At 56.8% G+C, this 23,519-nt stretch overlaps 1 protein-coding gene across 1 annotated transcript in view; it reads left to right on the forward strand.

The window, feature by feature from the left end:
- The window catches only part of LOC144717223 (SH2 domain-containing adapter protein B-like), a 90,586-nt gene extending 72,512 nt beyond the window's left edge, over positions 1-18,074 (forward strand). Inside the window, exon 7 of the mRNA XM_078592607.1 lies at positions 13,228-18,074. Within this exon, the coding sequence (XP_078448733.1) occupies positions 13,228-13,414 (187 nt within the window). The 3' untranslated portion in view covers positions 13,415-18,074. The remainder of the gene's footprint in view (positions 1-13,227) is intronic.
- The last annotated feature ends 5,445 nt before the right edge of the window (positions 18,075-23,519 follow it).

Below are 23,519 nucleotides of genomic sequence, written 5' to 3' on the forward strand. Positions count from 1 at the left end.
CGTATGTGTACGTGTTTGTGTATCTTTGTTGGCGTGCGTCCGTGCTGTTTGTATAGCTGTGTTTGTGTATGTGCGTCTGTGTTTTGTGTGCAAGTTGGCACGGGGTGCAGCACATGTGGTGCAGCTGCCACTGGCCATCTCCGCCAGTTAACCCACAGCACCTGGGTGTGTCCCGTGACCTCCTGCTGGGCAGCGAGCCTTCCACACTTCACGTGACAGCCTCAATATTCACATCTTCTGGCACAAGCTGTGGTGGCGTCACCATCATTTAGTGTTGAAGGTCGACTGTCGTTTTTGTGTTCACGTGTCTTTGTATGTTTATAGCTGTCTCTGGTTGTTCACGTATGTATGTTTCTGTGTGTGTGTCTTTGTGTGGGGAGTAATGGTACAGTGGTTAGCACGCTGCGCTACAAACTCGACGACCCGAGTTTGATTCCGGCTCACGGCCAACAACAGTGACGATTATCTAAACCAGTCCTGGGCCTCCCGGCGGTTGACTGAGCATTACATGAGTACCTGGTGCGGCGTGTTAAAAATATCAGCACCGAGGAGATGAAGGCGGCCAGGAATGGTGCTGGCCACCCACCCCCTTTAATCCCGTGCCGGCCTTCATAGAAGCTACTTGCTAACAGCACTTGCCCCAACAGCCTGTTAAAGGCTATATGGGAGACTTTTGTCTCTGTGTACGCTCTCATGCCTGTGTGCGTTTGCGCGGAATGCGCATGATGCACGCAATCGCGCGTCGCTTGGAAATCGTTGGCAAGAGGCAAAATCGCAGCTTCTGCTGCCGCTGCCGCTGCGGGCACTCGCCGGGCTGGCGCGAGGTCAGCGCGGGGTCAGCGAGCGGGAACTCGGCACAGTGATGTAGGGCAGCGGCCTCGCAGGCCCCTGAGCAGCGCCGGTTTTTCTCGGCTCAGGCCGAGCAGATGCTGGGACGGTGCCCCCGTGCCGCGGGCCGCTCGGAGGAGCGGAAACGTGAACATCGGCGCGGTGTCACTCCCGGTTTTGGGGGTTGCGGGCGGCCCCATTGGGCCGCGTGAGTCTCGTCGCGGCTGCTCGCTCGATGCGCCGTGATTCAAAAAATCGCTCTCTCGGTATATTTTATTTGCGGTTTATTTTCTTTTTGCGCGCATAACTCCGTGTGGCGTCGCGATCTTGCCCTTTCTCTGACCCCCCCGCACTCGGAATAGCAGTTTGACTGCACGCGTGTCATCACACGCACACGTGTGCATGAGCACACACGTGCATGAGCACACACATGCATGAGCACACACATGCATGAGCACACTTGTACAAAAGGCTAAAATATCCCCCGTGTAGCCTCTAACTGGCTGTTGGGGCAAGGGCTGTTCGCGAGCACCTATTAAGGCCAGCACGGCGCACGAAACTGTGGTGTGGCCGGAACCGCGCACGGCCACCTTTGTCTCCCCACCGCTGACGTTACACGCTGCGAGGCAGCGCGTGTGGCGGGCTCGTCTCTGCTGGCAGCTCGGAACCCCCAACGGAGACGATGGCCGCCCGGCGCTCCGTCAGGGCAGGAAGGGGGACAACTTAAACTTTTTGACACGTGTCGACTTTCTGACGTTAAAAACGAAGCGCGCGCCGTGCCGAGTCCCGCGGGGAGGGGTGACGGCGGCGCCGCGGCACCGCGCTGGCAACGGTTGCTGCAAAATCGTCCCCCAATTCCAATCAGCGATGCAGCGGAAAATTGGGATCGCGCAAAGGAGCCTGCGCGGGATTCCGTCGTGCCACTTTAATTTCACACAACACTCACTCCTCTCTCGGCCCCGCTGGGGCCCACGTGGCAGAGGCTGACAGTTCCACCGCACCCCCCCCCTCCAACCCCAAACTCCCCCCACCTCCGCCCTCCCAGTCTGAGGCCGCGCCAGCCCTGAGGGCGCCCCCTGTTTGTCTCGTCAGGAACGCGGCGCCAGCCGGAGGTGCTCCGTCTCGCCGGGGCGCACGTTACAACGTCCGCCGTGCGGCGGCTGACGCCAACGCCACGGAGCGGGGGTAGAGGTCTGGCGGCGTGGGGCCTCGGCGGAACCTCGGCAGGGCCGGCACCGCTGAGGCCCCGCGATCAATCTGCCAGCTGTGAAACCGGCTTCTCAGGTCGTAGCCTGTGGCTCACGTAGAGACCCATCGACTCACGTACAGACCCATAGACTTACGTAGAGACCCATAGACTTACGTCGAGACCCATAGACTCACGTAGAGACCTATAGACTCACGTAGAGACCCATAGACTCGCGTAGAGACCCATCGACTCGCGTAGAGACGCATCGACTCACGTACAGACCCATCGACTCATGTAGAGACCCATAGACTCACGTCCAGGCCCATCGACTCACGTAGAATGAGTTTTCTTCAACTGGGTTCTCAAGCGTGGTGAGTTGAATATCACCAGTGACTGCACAAAGACGTGATATTTTGCTTAACTCGTCCAAATCTTGGCTCTGTAAATCAAACCCTCCATTGGCTGTCATGTGATAAACAGATTTGGGAGGGCATTACAATGTGAGCTGGAATGCGACGAAAATAGTTCTAGGCAAGTGGCTTCAGAAGTAGTCATGTGACACTATCTTCTGGGGCCGCTCTCTAAGACGGGGTGATGCACTGCTAGCTAAAAAGTTTCAATTCGGAATGTCTTTGTCAGTACAACCCTGGCCTTAGCGCTTTATCTCGAGCCAGTTACGATTATGGATGTATGTTTGTACGCGCGTGTTTGCGACCCCCAGGAACAGGTTTGCAGATTTGCTGAGCATTTCTGTGAGGTCCTGGGGGAGGGAAAATCTCTCAGCCAGGAAAACATCATGGCACAAAGTGGGGATAACCCTGCTGAGGCTGCGGTGCCTCAAATATTGGAAGAGGTCACCCCCTGTGAGTGGCTGGCTGAGGTACCGGCTGTTGAGGAAGTACTGAGGGCGATCCGGAGTCTGAGACCAGGGAAGGCACCGGGCAGAGATGATCTCCCAGGCGAAATGCTGAGGGAGGGTGGCGTTTGTGCACAGACTGCCCTATATGACATCATAACAACAGTCTGGACCACTGGACGGGTTCCGCAGGACTGGAAGGATGCCCTGGTGGTCCCCCTCTTTAAGAAGGGGGACCGCACAGACTGTAACAACTACAGGGGCATCTCACTCCTCAGTGTGCCGGGTAAGGTCCTGGCAAGGATTATTCAACATCGCCTTGCTAGGCATGCTGAGGAGAGGCTTGCGGAGCCCCAATGTGGTTTCAGGAAAGGGCGGTCCTGCACAGATGCCATATTTTCTGTCCGTCTGCTACAGCAGAGGTGTAGGGAATTCCAAAAAGACCTACATCTCTGCTTTATTGACCTGGTCAAGGCCTATGATACCATCAGTAGGACTGGGCTCTGGGTTGTTCTTCGTGCTTTCGGAGTCCCTGACCCTCTGCTCACGATCATTAAGGACCTTCATGATGGTGAGCGGGCCCGGGTAAAACTACGTGGCCGGGAGTCGGAGCCTTTCCCTGTACACCTTGGGGTGCGACAGGGATGTCCTCTGGCTCCCACATTATTTAACATCTATTTCGACTGCGTAGTTCGTGAAGCCTTCAATAGCTGTACCGGGGGAATTACCATTTGGTACAGATATAATGGGAGGCTGATCGACGCCCGGGTGCGATCAAGGGATGGCTCCCTATTGGTCAACCACGTTATGTATGCCGATGATTTGGTAATAGCTGCTCATTCAGAAGAGGAGTTGGAGACGCTGCTGCTGAGGCTGGAGTGTGCCACTAAGAGGTGGGGCCTTACCATCAGCCCCACCAAAACTAAGCACCTGCCTGGGTATTTTGTACCATCGGGCACTCCGCCCCCACAACTCCCAATCGGTGATGGGGCAGTTGTGGAGAGAGTAGAGAGTTTCCCATACCTGGGCAGTGTGCTCATGACCAGCTCCAGTTTATCAGCAGAGGTCTCACTCCGAATCAGTCGAGCGGCAATATCTTTTCATCGGTTGCGTAACGCTGTGTGGAAGCTACCTGGTCTGTCGCTCCGCACGAAGCTTCAGGTCTTCTCGGCCACGGTCATTCCCTCCCTTCTCTACGCTTGCGAAACGTGGACCCCCCTAGTGGAGCATCTTCGCCGGTTGGAAACATTTAGGCTGGCCTGCCTACGATCCATCCTGGGTTTGACCAGGCTGGATTGTGTGAGGAGCTCACAAGTCCTTGAAAGATCTGGGCAAAGTCCCATCAGTGAGCTCCTCCGGCAGGCAAGGCTGCGTTGGCTGGGTCATGTAGCCCGCATGCCCAGCCACCGCATGCCTAAACAGCTTTTGTTCGGCCGGATCGAGGGGGCTAAACGGGCGCGGCACGGGCTAGAGAAGAGATGGAGTGATGTGGTACAGGAGGACGTGGAGCTGAGTGGACTTGCGGATGACTGGTACCAGCGGTGTCAAGATCGGCCTCAGTGGAGGAGGCTCGTGAAGGACGCTACTGGGCAGTTGGAGGCAGTCGCCCTCCAACAACAACGGAGGGCGGAGGAGCGACGCTCACAACAACGAGCGGAGCGCCGGGTGGCTAAAGCACAGCAAGTTGGCACAGTAGGGGGCACAGGTGGTGCATCAGCCAGTCATCTCGGTCATCTCGGTCAGTCGACCCGTGGCACCTGGGTCTGCCCCGTGACCTCCTGCCAGCGGGCGTTCGACACTTCACGTGGCCTCAAGGTGCACATGGCCTGGCACAAGCGTCGTGGTGACGTCACCGCCACTTAGTGGCGAATGGCGGTTGTTGTTGTTGTTGTTTGCGATGCGTGTGTCAATTCACACCATGGAGACGCCTGCAAACCACATGTTCCAATCTCACGGGATTAACTCGGTGTAATATTTTGATAGATTTAATAATACTGTATAGACTCATTGGCACTAGCGGATAAACACTGTGGAGAGGCAGCTCGCTAGCGCACAGATTAGCAAGCAGCACCTCTGCTACCCTCGCCGTGCAGATCATCGCCAGCGGCGCCGCTGCCACCACCACAGCCGAGGTATCCTGGCGGTGGCGTGTTGGGTGAGCTGCTCTCTGGTTCACTGACCACCACAGACCCAGCTGAATTGAATCTCTGTATTACATCGTGTGTGTGTATATATGCCAACCCCACACCCAGCCGCCTTTGTCTCCCGAGCAGCGATGTTTACACACCGTACTAGGTACTCGTTGAAGGCTGAGTCGACCTAGGGGAGGCCCAGGACCGATTCAGATAATCGTCACTGATGTTGGCCGCGAGCGGGAATCGAACTCGGGTGGCCTGGTTCGTAGCGCAGCGTGCTAACCGCTACACCACCGCTCCCCACACACACACACTATATACATACACACACTATATGCACACACACACTATATGTACACACACTATATACACACACACACACAGTACACGCAGTGTACTGTGTGTGTGTGTGTGTTTTTAAACGGGCAGCTTGAGACGCGGCTTACGCGCTTTTTGTTTTCCGTGTAAATCGCGCCGGGTCCCGGATAACGCCGGCCGACGTGGCCGAGCCCCACGAGCCAGCGGGAGGATGAATGTCCCCGTAAAACTCTCGCTGTCACACGGGATCCGCTTAATGCGTTTTTCTACCCGTCGCCGATGCGTGTCCCCGTGTCTCTCCAATCTCCATCCCATCGTCCTGGTCTTGCATCTCACCATCCCCGTGGTTTCGTATCTCTCCATCCCCGCGTCTTCCCACCACCCCGCGTGTCTTCATCCTGCCACCCCCGCATTCCATCAACCCGTCACCCCCCCGTGTCTCCGCATCCCCTCCGCTCCCGTGCGCTGGCGCACCCGGGCTGCGCATCGCTGCGCTCAGACAGCACCGTCTGCAGCGGGGGGGGAGAGGGAGCACTGGGGCAGGGAGGAGCAGGAGGAGATAAGGAGGAGGATGATGATGATGAGCATGAGGAAGAGGAGGATGAGGATGCAGAGGATAAGCATAATGACAACGATAAGATTGGTGATGATGATAATTGGTGATGATGAGAATGAGGATATTGATTATGACAAGAAGACTATTGATGATGATGATGAGACAAAGGAGGATGATCTGGAGATGGAGCGAGAGCTTGGGAAGCCGCTCCAATCGCCTGCTGAGAATCACAATTCCGAGAGCCGAGGCAACGGAGCGTTTCCAATTCAGAGCTGTTGCAGAACGCGCGCATAATAATGAGGCTTCAGACAACGAGGCGTGATTGATGGCGCGGAAACCAGCCCATTACCTGCGCCGTCGCTGCATATCGACGAGGCTGTTAGGCATGCAAAAACACGCGCGAGTCAAGGCCGCCACCGCCGCTGCTGCTGCCTGCCGACGAGCCGTGCGGCAGAACAAACACGTGGCGGGCGACGCTCGCAGAAGCTCGCGACAAGTAGCCGGACGAAAGACGCAGCTCGCGGCATCGCCGTGTTTCCATTTGGCATGTGCGGAGTGACTTCCCGTGTCGCGACACAAAGCTGGATGTTCATTTCCCCCGTTGCAGCCACGCGGGTTATTGCGTCGCGTGATTCAGGCGTCGCGATCAGAGCCGCGTGCGGGGCCGCACGGCTCGCGGCTCTCCCTTCCCTCCCTCTCTCTCTCTCCAGCACCCTTCGTCCCGAATACATTTATTCCGAATACATTTATTCCGGAAGACACGCGCGTGCATGTGACGCTCAGTTAATTCTGGATCATCAAGTGTGCATGCAGATCACTGTGCAAATGTTTTTGTAACGCTGTGTCGCCAGCGCACAGGATTCGCTCGCTCGCTCTTTCTCGGAGAGAGAGAACACGGCTCAGAAGCACGAGGAGGACGAGGAGGAACACCTGAGTGGTAAAATCGTCGCAGCTACCGCCAGGGGTGGCGCAACGCCGCTGCTGTGGTTAGATGCTCGGTTGGCGTTCGTGAAGCGGGAGGCACAAGGGTCTCGACTCGGCATCTTTGAACCAATCCCTCCCTGCCTGAGATTTTGGTTTTGCGCGTGGGAGGAAACTGCCGGTGCCCGGAGCAAAGTCTCACACAGGCCCGTCGGGACGACACACAAATCATAATCCGCACAAATCATAATCCGCACAGATCATAATCCGCACAGATTGACCTCACAGATTGGCCGCACAGATTGGCCGCACAGATTGGCTTCACAGATTGGCCGCACAGATTGGCCGCACAGATTGGCCGCACAGATTGGCCTCACAGATTGGCCGCACAGATTGGCCGCACAGATTGGCCGCACAGATTGGCCGCACAGATTGGCCGCACAGATTGGCCGCACAGATTGGCCTCACGGCCCTCTTGCTGTGCAGCCATCCACAGGACACCTCGCAGCTCGGCATGGCGGGAGTCGGTGGCATTCGGAATCATCTACCGGCGCGCGTGTCTGTGCGTGCGTGTGCGTTGAAATTCTACCGCACCGCACGTAGCCAACCGTGCTAGTCGGAGGTGTGGGGGGAAGGACAACAAACTAAACGCATAAAGCAGTTCGAGAAAAAATATTGTTTTCAATTTATGTAAAAAGCGCACAGGTCCAGTAGCTTCCTGATAATCTGGCCCACTGGCCGTAGGTTTCTCGCCCCAGATCACGAGCGTCAATGCATGCGGGGTGTCCCCCCTCCCCGGTGCACCCCCCCCCCCCTCACTGTGTCATCAGCGGCCGTCGCTCGTTAATGCTTCACTAATCGCGCCACGGGATTGAGTGACACGGCCACCGCTTACGGGGAAATTGAACGCCCCCTGCACCCCACCCCCTTCCGCTCTCCACGCCACAGTGACCGGTGGCAGATTAACCGATGACGCGCGTTATCGCGTTATTTGACTTTCTCCTATTTGACATTGCAATGCAAGCAGAGCCTACGCTGGCGTGAGAGGGTAGGGCTCGCAGTGCGTGTCAATCGACAGGATTTGCAGCGGTAAAGAAAATACGTGAACTCGGTCGAATGGAAAATCATCGATTCCTCCGCACTCAGATCGATGCGCGATTTACCGTGAGCATGAGATTTTATTTTACTCAAGCTAACGTGTTCAACTGCGGAGTTCTTGTTTGTAATTTAATAAACAAGGCCTCTAAATATTTCATCCATCGGCCTGTTGGCTCTCCAGAACGCGTTTGAGCAAGGAAACTCCGAACCGGTTTTGACCTTGTGAGTCTCATCAGCGGAGACTGGCTTGCCGGATTTGTTCCAGATATCTTCCCCCTCTTTTCCATGATGTGGGATGGGGGAGGGGCACGGAGGGGGCACGGAGGGGGCATGGGAGGGGGGGGGGGGTCTCTTGGGTTCTGCCGACTGCCCACGCGGTAGCGAGGGACCCACGTGGTATCGCTTGTCCACGCGCCCGTCCAGTCGGACAAGGGGGCACCCGCGCGTGTCAACTTGTCGCCGAGACGGGCGGCTCGGCTGGGCGGGCGCGCCGCTACTCGCGGATCTTCCCGCGTCTTCGTCAAAACCGCTCGGCCATTCCGCCTCGTCGAGCGGACACGGCCGCCCCGCTGCCACGCCGCCGTGACGACGCGGTGGAATGCGGGGACACAGTGACGCGCCACGGCGGATGCGTGCGCGCAGTAAGACGCGCGCGTGCCCAGGTTGGGAGGGCAGCACGGGAGAATTCCACTTGGTCGAGCTCCCATCCCTAACTCGCATCTCATCCCCTCACTCCCCACCGATGCATCTGTCACTCACACCTGATCAAATTATTTCCACTTTCTCCTCCTGTGGCCCACTCCTCTCTCCCTTCTGCTCATCATCATTGTCACAATCATCATCACCATCAGCAGCATCATCAATCACACACCATTGGATCACATCTTTCACCGTGGATGTGAGCGTCTGTCTCTGCGGTCGTGCAGATGAAGCAGAAGCGAAGCCAAGCGTAGCAGAGTTCGTATCCTCAGATGTACGAGCTCCTCGCTGGGCCCCGAAGGCCGCTGGGCCCCTCAACGTGGCAGCCCCCCTGCCCCCCCTCACTCCCCACCATCGCTTGCGTCTATGTGAATCATCGCGACGGTCTGCGGGACGCTCATGCGCACGGGATGACCCCGCTAATCAGATTCATCACAGCTCATTGCCCTTCACAGGAATAAATCCTTTAAACGAGCGGCGAATGCAAAAATTCTCCAACAAAAATGAAATCTGTCATGGGGACAGCGCGCTCGACTAAACGTAGCACGATATCCATTGCACGTGAGGCTACGTTTAGCGACCGCATTCGCGAATCGTTTCACCGAGCGACGTGTGAGGGGGCGAGCGACCACGCGGCGCGGCCCGCCAGATCTGAACGACGTCGGGGAAGAGTTGGGCCGGGGGATGACCGCGCGGTGCCGCCGTTTCTCAACGCTGCCGCCACCACCACTGCGCCCAGACGTTTGTTTTGGTCAACATTGGCGACTCGGTCCGCGGCCGGTGTCTGGCTCGGGGCGTCGTGCTTCCGTGAGCGGTGGGCCACATTCCGGCAGCAGCTGCGTCTCGTCAGGTGGCCACGCCGCCCACGCCGCCCCTACCACGCGCCGCCGGCCTCGTTGTCGTCTGCGGCTGCACGGCCTCCGCAGAGGCCGCCGCGGTCATCTTCACTCTCCGCCTCTCACCACCAATTGCCCATGGCCACTAAGGTGCAACCTGAGGCTACATGAAGTGCCAATGGCTCGCTGATGAGAGGTTACGGGACAGACCCAGGTGTTATGGGTTGACTGACTGAGATGACTGGCGACCATCACCACTCCTACCACCACCTTCACTACCAACATCACTCTTGCTCTGATCCACCACCACCACCACTGCCGCCTCCACTTTGGCCTCCTCCCCTTGCTCCCCCCCCTCTCTCGGGCCCGTGGCGGCCCCACCCCCCCCCCCCCTCATGATATCACTCTCGGTGTGATTATATTCACCTCTGGGGCAGAGAGGGTAATCGGCGCGGCTGGCACGGGCGCCGCAGCCGAGGGAGTGCACCAGCGCGCGAAATTGATCGGTGCAAGAGCGACGGAGGAGAGGAGAGCAGAGTCGTGGCCCCGTGTCAGCGCCACCACCCCCATCGCCCCCCCCCCCCCTCCCCCCCCCACGGCATCTCGGCGAGAGGGCGACCGCGGCGCTGTCACGCGTCCAGAGTGGGCGCATGGTGGGGTGGGCAGGTGACGACGGTCTTGTGGAGGTTGACGGTCATTTTGTTTATTGTTTTGTTTCTTTGACGCGCCCGTTTCACTTTGCTGTGCGAAGTGAAACGCGCTGGCGGGCGAGGGCGACCACCAACGGAGATGGAGCCGCGAGATCGGCGCACGCGCTGGAGCGAGATGGATCGTGGTTTCGCGAGACCGTGTAATGTGGTGACGATGTGGAGAGGCCTTCTTCCAGCTGTGCATAGACCATGGCCGATGGTAATATTGCTGCTCATGTTGACGATGATGAAGATTATTTATCTGCTGCTGCTGCTGATGATAATGACGAAGAGTCAAAGCGGACATCTTTCACGGCTAAATTCTGCCCACGACGCATCGCCCCGTGATCGTCCTGCCGGGTGCTGACGAGCCCCGCGGCGTGGTGGGAGCGTCTCGCGGGAGGCGTCTGAACCTGCGATGAAGCCCAGGCACCGACTGCGAGGCCGCGCTGCTGGCGCCGTTTTTTTCAGAATTCCTCGTCGCGCACAACCTCAGCGGCTCTACCCTCGACAAAGCGGACGCGAGCGGAACTCCGTCCCGTGTCTCAACATTGAACGCGCACGCATTGCTCGCTCCATCGTGGCCATTGGCTGTGCAGACCAATATTATTCAGCAGCTTTTGTCGAGTCGGGAAAACGTCTGGACCAGTTTGCGCCTTCCGGGTCTCGTCAGCAGAGTCAGGCTTGTTCAACAAAAATGCTGCTGCATTACCGGATGTTATTAGCAAGAGTACTCCGTACAAACCAGTGCATGGGGCCTCGCTGAACGTAAAACGCAACAACTCAAATGAGTTTGTGTTCAACAAGACGGCACGTGGTGTCTCACAGCCCTCTCGGGCAAGGGCGTGTGCAGGATTCTTTGTGAACGTTGTGCTTTGTCAATTGCATTCACGTCACATGTACACTGCAGATTTTTGCCAAGGAACCACTTAATCACGTCACATGTACACTGCAGATTTTTGCCAAAGAACCACTCACTCCAAGGCATATCTTACCAAGAAAATTTCAAAGTGTTTTTTATTTATCTAGGAAAGCCTCACCGAGTCGTAAGATAATTTTTGTTTGCAGGAGGGCCCTATTTGGTATGTATGTGTGTATGTTGAAGATTTTTCGCACGGTACGTGGCCAACCGTTCTAATCGGAGGTGCGGGGGAAGGACAGCAAACTAAACACAAAAAATCTGTTCTTTAGAAATTAGTTTTCAATCGAGATGATTTTAATGTGCATAGCTCCAGTGGCTTCCTAATATCGGCAGTAAGAGCGTTCCAGACGGCCACGATGCGGTGGCCGGCTTTGTTCGATGGCTGAGCCAAAAGCCGCTTCGTGGGGATGTTTGGCCGACTCTTCTCCGAGGGACCTGTTATTATCTTCGCGTGGGCAGTACGCCAGAGCGGCCAGACGCGTGCCAGGGGAGAACACTCAATCATCCGCGCCGGTCCGCAAGCCCAACGTCTGTTGGCCGCCTCGCAAGCGCCATCAGTTTGAGAGTTTCACGGCTCTGTGGCGATGTGATCCGTGTAGCACCTCTAGACTAGCCCGGTCGGCAACGTATGGTGGGAAAGAAGTTACTAATACGTACATGCGTATAACTTGAATCGGCCACCACTAGTCCTACCACTAGCAACCGAAGTAGGCAAGCAGACCCAAGCGCCACTCCTCACCCTTTCCAAACGAGCCAACCAGATGGGTGGCACTCGCCCGTCGCTAACCCCAACTCCACCTTGCTTCTCTACCCAGATGCAGTATTCACTTTTGTGTTCGCGTTTCACTTTTGTGCTTGCCGCCGCCCCTCCACCTCTTTTGTTTGCGTCTTCAAGTCGCCGCCAAACGGCGCAGGAAATTGTCTCATTCGTTTTTGCCGTTGCGCCGAGCGAGCCCTCGGTTTTTTTCCGGCACGTGGGGGGAGGGGGGGGTTGCGGGGGGGGAGCTCGTCGGTACAATTCACAGGATGTGTGCTAAAGTCGTCAGGGAGCGAGCGAGAGAGCGAGCGAGAGATTTCTGAAGCGGCCGCTCGCCGCGGTTTTGTGTGCACACGCCGAGCGCGAGATGAAGTCATCGTCGTCTCGAGCGCCATGAAGAGAAAGCAATCATCCTCGCGCCGCAACCATCACGCGTCCCGGGAGATTCTCGCTGAATCTTTAATCCCGTCGGGGTGACTTGGCAACGGTTGGGTAGCGGGGACGGGGGGAGAGTCGCTTCCCGCTCTCGCGCGGAGTCATGGAACGCGCGGTCATGCGTCTCGTTTGAAAAAACGCGTTATTTTATGCGCGTGGCATTGGTTGTCCGAGTAAGAGACAGGTTTGTGCTGTGCGGTTGTGGCAGATCCCCTGTTGATTCATAGGGTGCATACGTACGGCATTTAACAATTTGTGACAAAGTTCAAATGGGCAACTTCCACCGGGGGCGTGAACGTTGGAGGCGTTTAGGGCAGTGGCTGCTGCTGCTGCTGCTGTCTGCTGCTGCTGCTGCTGTCTGCTGCTGTCTGCTGCTGTCTGCTGCTGCTGCTGCTGTCTGCTGCTGCTGCTGCTGCTGCTGCTGCTGCTGCTGCTGCTGCTGCTGTCTGCTGCTGCTGCTGCTGCTGCTGCTGTCTGCTGCTGTCTGCTGCTGTCTGCTGCTGCTGCTGCTGTCTGCTGCTGTCTGCTGCTGCTGCTGCTGTCTGCTGCTGTCTGCTGCTGCTGCTGCTGTCTGCTGCTGCTGCTGCTGTCTGCTGCTGCCGCTGCTGCTGCATCGCCGCGTTAATAATGCTCACGGCGGTGAATGTGTAGCGGTTAGCGCTATGCTGCGCTATGAACCTGGCGACCCGAGTTCGATTTCCGCTCATGGCCAACACCAGTGACGATTATCTGAACCGGTCCTGGGCCTCTCCTAAGTCGACTCAGCCTCAAATGACTACATGGTGTGGTGTGTAAACATCGCCACTGGGGAGACAAAGGCGGTCGGGCATGGCGCTGGCCACCCACCCCCTCGTGTACCGTTCCGGCCTTCATAGGTGCTCGCTAACAGCACTTGCCCCTACAGTCTGTTATGGCTATATGGGGGATCTTTGTCTTTATCTTTGTTGTGCGCGCGTGTGTGTGTGTGTGTGCGTGTGTGCGGACACAGGAGCAGCAAGGGGTTCATGCACATGAAGCTGTCGCGAACCAAAGAAAGCAAGTACATCCTGGGCCAGAACAGCCTGCCCTTTGACACCGTGCCAGAGGTCATCCACCACTACACAAACCGCAAGCTGCCCATCAAGGGTGCCGAGCACCTGTCCCTGCTCTACCCGGTCGCCGTGCGCACGCTCTGAGCCCCGGCGGGGCCGCTCCACATCGACGATCACGGCGCACGGGGACCTCCACCACCCACCCAGGGGAGGGTCAGGGGAGCGAGCGAGAGACGAAGAACCCAGGGGCCGGGTTTTGGGGCGAGTGGAGAGCGAGCGAGCGAGTGGTGGTCTCGAGCCCGGTGCACGCACAAAGATGTGTATACGGGGCGATGCCCTCGCAGGGTCGCTCCTTCCGACCGGAGAATTCCCCTCGCGTCGTCGCTCGATTACGGAGCCATGTGGCCGAACTTCCCAATGTCACTTCCCGTGAAGTCACTTCCTGGTGGTATAAGCGAACCACGGGGGCCCTGGCCCCGCTCACCGTTGACTCCGCACACAATACAAAATAATAACATGGGTTTGGTGTTTCACTTCATTAGGTCACATTCCAGCACAGGGCGTTCAAATGCCTTGCGACTGAACGCCGATCTCATAGTAGCATGTGTGGAATGTCCACCGCCTGTTATCTAAGGGTCAGCAGCTGTCCTGCGACATGTGAGATTTCCAAATGGATTCTTCGTCTCATTGCACCGTGCCAATAATGTCCTGGGAATTAAACTGGGGGGGGGGGAACTAACGAAAAGAACGTCGGTGAGCACACGGCCGGGAGCGCGGCGTCAATCCCAGACTCGACGTCGCAGCGCCGTCGTCGCTAGCCGGCACAACTTGGAGGCGGCGTCTTTGTCGCGCTCTCGTCGGCCGAACCCGGCGGCCTTCGCCGATGACGAGGAGCGCCCCGGCGTCTCCCCGTGACGGCGCAGGAGGCGCTCCGAGCACGGCGCCTCACGCCGAGGCTCGGGTTGCCGCCTCTGCGGGGGTTCAAAAGAAAAAGCGGGGACATATCACGGGAAGAAGAATATCTCGCACCGCCGGAGGAGGGTTGAGCACCACGTGTACGTGCGTTGTGTGTTGAGTGAGTGGCGTATCCGTATTATTGTTACACAACTGACACACCAGCCGGGAATGTTCACGTCGGTGAAGACTCGCAGGCTTTCCCAGGACAGCGCAGGACCGTGCGTCGGTGCGCGCGGCGTTAACGAAACCCGACTCGACCGTTTTTTTGTTCCTTTTCAAAGCTTTCCCAAAATTAACGACAGTTCGGTATTTTTGTAAACTCGTGAACAAAAAAAAAAGTGCGGTCGTTTTTGAGACGTTCGCCGTGCGTCTCTGCGTGACGGCCAGCACGTTGAGTCGAGCGAGTGCCTCCACTTGAACGTGTCGGGGAGAAGGGAAGGTCCGCGCTGCTTCATCCGTCACGCGGCACAGGGAGCGGAACGAACGCGGCCGCCTGCGGGGCGGCCCGAGCGTATCGGGCACTGCGACTGGGGGGGGGGGGGGGAGTCTCCGAGCCGTGTCAGGGATGGGCCTGAGCGATCCGATGAGTGGCTGTAGCCTTGACCCCGACCGGACCACGGCGTTTTGACAGCGCCTCGCTTCTGTTCGCTCCTCCACTAAAGGAAAAAAAACAACGACGCCGCGGTGCGCGTTCACGCCGACGACATTTCTTGCCAAACCGTTCCCAGATGTGGTGACGAGCTCGTTGCTGCCGTGGGGTGGCGTGGGGGGAGGGGGGGAGAGTGGAAGTGACCTGCCAGGCCATCGACCGGGCTCGCTAGCCGCAACCTCCCCACTGGCCCCCCTCCTCACCCCGGCGATGACGGAGCGCTTCCACGTTGCCTTTAAGCGCTCACTTCGCCTCTCCCACGCACGCCGCGCTCGCCGCGAGCGCCTCTCTGGAGTGGCGCCTTCGCATCACGAGCCGCACTCGCCAAACAGATCCGAGCCCCTGTGGCTCTGCGTCCCAGCTCACCCAGACCCACACCAGTGCCCGGCATCCTTATAGGTTCTGGTCAAGACTGGCAACAGAATACTTTCAATTAGCTTTCACACACATATATATTAGAACGCAGCTGTGTGCCGCGTACCGCTGCGATGTGTGCACGCGCTCGAGCGCGAGTGCGTGGGTGGGCGTTACGATACAAGGCCGCGGGCGTTATAACGCGTTCTCGCCTAAGGGAATAGAGGCTCCCTAATTGGACTGGCTTGCCAGCTTGTGTTTTTTTTATAATTTTCTTTGATTTTTGTTGTTGTTGTTGCTTTATTGGGCTGTGCCAATCGTGTATGCTGGTCATTCATACGCAGCACCTCGTGTCGCGGCGGGAGGTTGCTTTATTTATACGGAACGCGAGGGGTGGGCGGAGGGGTCGGGTCGAGGGAGGCACCATCTCTCCCGGCCGCGTTGCTCGAAACTCCCACGTTACTCGAAACTCCCACGTTAATGGAAAGCCAATTTTAATACAACTCAAGGGACCCAGTTGGCGCCACCGATGCATTTCGAGACGGAAAATAATTCGGCATCATCGTGATGATCATCATCATCATCGTCAGACACCATTAACAAAATAAGGATCAATATATCCATGATGGTAACGATGACGATGCTGTTTCTTGTTGTAATTTTGCTGCGCCCTACTTGTCCGTCGTGTGTGGTGGCAGTGAACGGCTGGGCCCTCTGCCCGGTTGGGCCACACGTTCTCATCTTGGCGAACTTTCACCTTTTTCTTCACCAGGTTTTATTTCGGCGAGTACTCGGCAACAGCTGCATCGCCGACAATGCAGCGAATCGCCAAGGCGATGCCACGTGCGTTTGTCAACATCTCAACCCAGGCCCTTAAGTGACGCTTTTATTTAATTTTCTTCTTCCCGTGCCACTTTAAATGACAAACTAAAGTGGAATCCACTTAAAAGTGTTTTATGCAGCCACCCAGAGAGCCCTCGGCTCCACGGGGGGTCCTCTCCATCAACACGTGGCATCAGTGGCAGCAGAGACAAATGCCGTCTCTCAGAAATAAATATATTTCAAGGGGGGGGGGGGGCGTAACAGACCTGTGTTGGCATCTGCTAGATTCTCGCTCCATCGTATTTGCAGTTCAGAGCCGGCCTCGGCGGAGAGGGTAATGTGTTGACCTTCTGAGCGTGCAGGGCCGCTGTGAGATGTGAAATAAAATGGAATGTTAAATAATTCAGTATTGACTCGTGGCTCCCAGGTTGGGCAGGCCACCAACTCTGCCCCGGGTTTTCCAGTCTCGGGTTATAACGCGTTCTGCTGGATTAGTTGAGTCATTGCAATGTACTGACAGTGACAGAGACCCCTAGACTTGCATAGAGACCCATAGACTCACGCGGAGACCCATAGAGCTGGAATACGCTGGCAGTGCCTTGACCGCCAATGGATGCACACAGCCCATGCAGCTACTGAGAGCCCAGCACTGGTCCATTGGTTATCATTGCGATCATCGTCGTCATCTCACGGCGCTATCTTCAAGTTACTGTTTGCCAACTCGTCCAAATGCACGAATGAGCTGAGACGGGGCCTTTCTCTCCTCAACCTGGAGGTCGGGGCTGCCACTGCTCGCATCGATGTCCTCTCCCTGACCTCGCCCACTCCCGCTGGCTCTCGTACGGGGGCCCGCATCGATGTCGCTAGCTACTTTTGCTGGACAAAAAAAGTAAATGAAATAACCAATTATGTAATAGTTTTTAAAGAAAGGACATAATTTAATGTTATATTTACGAGGAAGATTGTAACGTGTTTTATCACCATTGCATAGGTTCTTGCGGTTTGTGCCGTGCAGCTCTCCGATGCGTTTTCGGGTCGTTGCGCGGTGTTGTTCGGCACGATGTCCGACGTTTCGCTCCACGTGTTGGGAGCTTCTTCAGTTCCTGATGTCCGGCATTTCGCCGCTTGCGCCGTGGAGCGAAACGTCGGACCTCGCGCCGGATAGTGCGCGGTGCATCCCGCCAATGCGCCGGAGAGCGAACCGCCTTTGATTGTTTCAAAAGGTAACCTTGCGAGCGTGGAGGCGAGTGGGGAGACGCGTGGGACGTGCTGCGACCCACGTGGTGCGCGCCAGGGGTCCCACCCTTCCTGCTTGTGCCAGGGTCCGCGCCTCCGTTCGTTTAAAACAAAAACAAAAAAACGCGTTGGGTCGGGTCGCGTTCCCAAGCCTCTTCCTGCCTCGCAGTGGGACAATGGAGTGGCCATGCCGAGCGGCAGCCCGGCCCGTCTGGCCAGGGGCAGGATGTGTTCCATCTCCACCGTGCTTCGTCATCTCCACCGTGTTCCATCTCCACCGTTGAACAAAAGCCTCCCGGCACTCCCCCAATCGGGTGCGGGGGAGATGTCCATCGGAGCCAACAATGGGGGGGTGTTGAGGCGGCGGCTGTGTTGGGTGAGTGGGGCGAGTGGGCTGAGAGATTTGGCAGCATTCGTTGACGTGCCAAAGAGAACATGACTCACTCGTTTTATTTTAGTCTGCTCGACCCCCACGGCCGCCCGCTCACGTGAACTATTGCGACGTCTGGGACCCGTTGCGGGAATGTGGAATTGCCTACCCACCACCGGCCGAGGATTCCCAATCGACACGAATCCCACGGCACGATGGGGGTGCAGGGCTCTGAATCAGTCCAGCGACTGCGGCTCGCCGGTGACGACCGGCGCTGTAGCGCAGATGGTGTCGTTAATGAAACATGCGGGCCCGTGCTCCTGTGGCACAGGGAAGCCGCTTGGGGTGCGCTCCTTTCCTCGGGATCCCTGCGACTGAAGCGCCCCCTGCAGCCGGCAAAGCGGTGCGGGGCGACTCCGCACTTTCGTGTAACATGGAAGAATTACCATTTGTTTGTCGACGGGCACACATCATGGATAGTGGGTGGGTGGATGTTCGCCGCACATAACGGGCTGTTGTCGGCTGCGGGAATGATGTGATGGGCCGCAACTGGCAGTGGAGCAACATCTATTGCTGTTGTATGTCGTGGGGAGGTCCTCATCCAGCAGTGGATTGACAAAACGGGCTGCACGTGTACATTGTGAGTCTCGAGACGCTTACAGGAGAGTCCTGCGATGGGCTGATCGGCCACTTTCCTCTCCAAGGAGATATTCGCTTCGTTGTGAGAGGAGACCGCAGAAGCTGGAGAGACTCCACGAGTCGTACGAAGATTAAAAACACGCGGTTCGCCCGGAAGGGAAGCACCGCTGCCATCTCCTGACCACCACCTCGCGGCCCAGCGGCTGTGTGGGAAATTTTCACAAATCTCTTGGTAACCCACCAACCCCCTGCCGCCAAAGCGTCGGATCAAGAGCGCTCGGCGCTGCTCACGGACACTGCGCTCCGAGTCATCGGTGAAGACTCCGTCACGCGCAGCGCCACGCGCGCGCACGCCTGAGAGCTGCCGGGAGAGCTGCTTGCGTCACAACATCAAAGGGGACGCGAAGTTTGAGAGAAGAAGGCGGCTCTTGTCTTGTAGCCACGCACCCGCGCTCTTGTGTCCCGGGCTGTACCGCACGCGTCTGAGGCCGCCGCGCCGAGTGAGAGGGGATATGATGTGAAGTTCAACACAACCTGGGGTCAGACTCGCCATTGTTGAGAACGTCACCGAGACGTCACTGCCACGCAATTGTGATGGACAGTCGCTCCAATGCGGTGATGTAAAACAAAACTTAACAAATTCGTGAATGACACCGCGGCCTTCAAAGGAAAATTATAAAATCGGCGACGTTTCGGACAATGGCCCTTCGTCATGGCACACGAATGATGTCACTGGAGCGCTGCAGCGTTGCGCTTGACCGTGACCTCCCAGTGTGTGCCCGTGGTTTTTTTGTTTCAACCTCGTATGGGACACCCAGGGACACGCAGGCGCGATGTGCAGCTACAAGAGCTGTGTGCCGAGCTCACGTCTCACGCTCACGTCGCCGTGACGAGGTCAGACGAGGAGAGCGCTACTACCATGGCCGTGTGGCTTCACGAGCCAGCACTTAAATCAGTGCCACCCAAAGGTTAACTTCGTGACGCCGGTTTCTTTAAATTGCCAATAAAGGTGAAATGTGGATGTAGTGGCGGCGCAGTGGTTTGCTGACTGCGTAATGAACCAGGTTTTCCGAGCTCCATACGCGGCCACGGCTGATCGCAGTAATATCGGTGACGAGAGATATTTGAACCAGTTCTGTGCAGCCCCCTTGTCCCCCTTCACCAACCCACACTGACCAGCATGGTGAAGTATGGTCAAACGACCTCCGTACCACATGGCTAGGGAACGCCTTCGGTCAGCAGTGTATTGACAAAGAGTTATTCAAAAAGGGCTGATTGTCAAAGTACCCACTTTGCAAAGGTTGAACGCATAATTCACTTTCATTGGCGGCGTAAAGAGACTGGGTACTACGAAGGTTTATCGGCCACAGGTGGGTGGGTGGTACTGAGACACGTTAGACGACCCCCCCCTGTGGGCGATGTGAAGTGTGCGGGTCCCGTCGCGTGGCACTGAACTCTGCTTGAAAAACGACACAACATTGTGATATCAAATAATAATATAAAATAACAAAACGCATTATGTCATATGTGTTGCTTTTCAATCGTTACACGATGTAATTGAATGATAAATTGCGTACTGTAAACGGAGCAGTAACCGAATAAATATTATACATTGATGTTCTGTGGGTCACGGCCTGGTGACGTTACGACATGCAGAGTGAGTGTGTGTGCGCGCGTGTGTGGCCGTGTTTACTGTTGGCTGCTTTGGCTGGGTCACGGAGCCCGCATTCCCGGCCACCGCATGTCTAAGCAGTTGCCGTTTGGGCGGATAGAGGGGGTTACACGGGCGCGGCACGGACTGCGGAAGAGATGGAGCTGATGCGGTACGAGATGATGTGGAGCTGAGCGGACGTGCCGATGACCGGTACTAGCGGTGTCAAGATCGGCCTCTGTGGAGAATGAGGTTCGTAAAGAACGCTACTGGGCAGTTGGACGCAGTCGCCCTCCAGCAACAACGGCGGGTGGAGGAGCGACGCTCACAACAACGAGCGGAGCGCCGGGGGCTAAAACGCAGCGATGTGGCACAGTGGGGGACACAGGTAGTGCATCTGCCAGTCATCTCGGTCAATAAACCCATGGCACCTGGGTCTGTCTCGTGACCTCCTGCCAGCGATCCTTCCACAACTTCACGTGGCCTCAAAAGGCACTTAGCCTGGCACAAGCACTGTGGTGACGCCACCACCATTTAGTGACGAATGGCAGGACGTGTGTCTGATGTGGCCGGACGTGTGCCCCGCCGGTCTTCGTAGGTGCTCGCTAACAGCACTTGCCCCAACAGTATGTTGAGGCTATACGGGGGATCTTTGTGTGTGTGTGTGTGTCACGTGTCCTGCTGGATGCGTTGACACAGAATGACAGCCACTGCCGTGTGCCTGCAGCGCCGCCGGGTGGACATTTCACTCATCCACAGCCACGCTCGCTCCACGCATTCACAGGCGCTGCTCCTCATCTCATGGCATCCGATGCCTATTTGAGCGTGGGACCGCGTGCGTTGCGTTATCCGTCCGCCGCCGGATGAAAGCCTCCCCACAACGTCGTCCTGCGATGCCACAGTCCATCTCACTCCTGCACTTGGGCTGGGACCTCATGTTTTCAGCTGCCATCCGGTCACCAGCCTCGTCCATCGGCAGCCGTCCCTCCTGGCCACGACTGGCCCTGGATACACTGCAGCGGCATTCGATACCGCCCAAAATCGACAATGCTCTCGCGCGTTGCGGTCCGGGGCGGTTCGTTGAAGGTGAATGCTGCTGCAGGGGTTCATCCCCGTGAGCAATTTACTTAATTTAATTGAGTCGTGTCGCTCAGTCGGGACCCTTTATTGTTCAGTCAAGCGAAAACTCGCTCAGATTAAAACTCTCCGTTAAAACGGGGACGGGGGGGGTCCAAGACTCTGACACGGGATTCGCGACATTGGCACCACACTGCGAGAAATGTGAGAGCGACGTTTGAAGAGCAAAGCATTAAAATCAAATTAAACGAATAAACACGGGTTAATTTTTTACACGTATAAATTGACTTTAGAAAAATCAATAGATTAATTTTACCAATTACAAAATTTATGGAATGAAACCGGGCGATGCTGAGTTGACAGGAAGGCCGGGGTTGGGTGATTACCTCCAGAGCACGTGACTGATGGGGCACGAGCCAGTGGCTCGCAACACGAATCATCGTGCGCGTGACCGTCTGGTAAATGACACTCTCATCAGCATGGCAACGATACCGCCCATTGTGCAGTTGGACAATTTAAGTCCTCGCTCCGCTATAATTACGTCAGCACAACTGCTTGCGTGGTTAATTACAGCATGCCTTGGGAAGGTGTGTGTGTTTTGATTTGTCTCCACATCCCTATTAACGAAGCCCCCATCAATGAGGAAGGCGCGAGCTGCAAGATGCCAGTAATTGATGACGCAGGTGCGCTCAGTGTGGCGAGGTAATGAGACATACCCACGTGACCCGCACGCACTCCGCACCCACGTGACTCAGGATGCATCCCGCGTGTGGCTGCGCTCTCAAGCAAACGAACACCAGGCGGTGCCGCGAGACGTCGAGGTGGAGAACATCAACGTGAACAGCAGGCCCGCCTACAGCGCCATTGGGGGGCAGGGTGGCAGGGGCTGGCAGTACAGATGTTTGTTACGTTGAGTGGGGGAGCGGTAGTGTAGCGGGTAGCGCTACGAACCCGGCGTCCCGAGTTCGATTCCCGCTCACGGCCAACACCCAGTGATGATTATCTGAACCGGTCCGGGGCCCTAGGTCGACTCAGCCTCAAATGAGTACCTGGTGCGGTGTGTAAACATCGCCACTGGGGAGACAAAGGCGGTCGGGCGTGGTGCTGGCCATCCACCCCCTCGTCTACCGTTCCGGCCTTCATAGGTGCTCGCTTAGAGTACTTGCCCCTACAATCTGTTCAGGCTACACGGGGGATCTTTGTCTTCGGGGTGGACTAAACAGTGATACGCACCGCATCGGAGCGTGAACTTGGGTTGGGGGTCAAAGCGACATTTGGTGATGCAGGGCCTCACCCGTGGACCCTACCCCAGGACCCCCCCAAGCCAACCCCTTGCGCCGGTCCCGACGAGGCGTGACGTGGGCGAGATGAGACGAGGCGTGGGCGAGACGAGGAGGCGTCCCGACCCCGCGATGCGAGTGGCGCTGCGCTCGCCCAAAGCGGGGCAGAGGAGCGCCCCTTGCCCCGTCTCGGAACGCTCCTCTACACAACTCGCGCTCTCAAGATTGTTCTAAGATGTGTCCTCCCCTCGTCGGACGACATCCTGTATTTATTTGTGTGATGTACGGCGCTCTCTTTTGTAGAAAGGAGCTTTTCAATAAAAATGGAATTGATTAAAATAATGACACGCTTACAAGTCGCTACGACGAGAGAGAGGGGGGAAAACAATCTCGACGAAGTCACAAAGCGTCAACGCGTCTCGCCCCCCGGTCCCTCCGCAGCGCTCTCTCCTGACGCGCAGCGCGAAGCGAAGCTACGGAGCCGTCGCCGCCTTCGCGACGTGCGAGCCGCCTCTCGAGCAGAGCGACGAGCGGTGGCGCTGTCGACCACCACCACCGCGACCAGTGCCGGATTATACCAGTAGCAGGAGTCGCTACACACGTAGTAGCAGCTGCTACACACGTAGCAGCTACTTCTACCACACGTGTAGTAGCTACAGGCCCCGCACTGTCAAGGGCGCCACGCTAAATGCTTTCAAGCTATCAATTCAGATTCAGTGATTCTGCACTTGCTCTATTACTATAGTACATACCGCCTTCAATTTTTATGAACGGTTGAGTGTTTAAAGTTAGCGATTTGTAGTATTATCTGGCTGTATAGCGAATGAAAAAATACAATTACTTTACTATGCAAGTTAAACATTTGTGTTTTACTATTCATGTTTTTTGTAAAATATAGGGCCGCTTTATAACATCATGCTACAGGCCCGGCATTAGCTTAATCCGGCACTGAGCACGACCACCCTGTATCAAGTCCGGACACACTCACCTCGATGAGAGACGCGGCGTGACGGTTGCACACACAACAGCGGCTTGTTGGCTTCTTGGAGAAATTAAAAAGCCATCAAAGAAGAGGCAGGCGTCCGCAGCTCTCTCGACTTGTAGCGACCCGCCCAGGCTGCCCCCCCCCCGGGGGCTGTCCCACGTGAAGCTTCTTCGATGGTGAGAAAGGCGACCTAGCGAGGCACCGGCGGAGTTTGACTTCCAAGTTGAGG

This window comes from Lampetra planeri, chromosome 3, assembly GCF_965212315.1.
Source record: "Lampetra planeri chromosome 3, kcLamPlan1.2.h2, whole genome shotgun sequence".
NCBI classification, from domain to species: domain Eukaryota; kingdom Metazoa; phylum Chordata; class Hyperoartia; order Petromyzontiformes; family Petromyzontidae; genus Lampetra; species Lampetra planeri.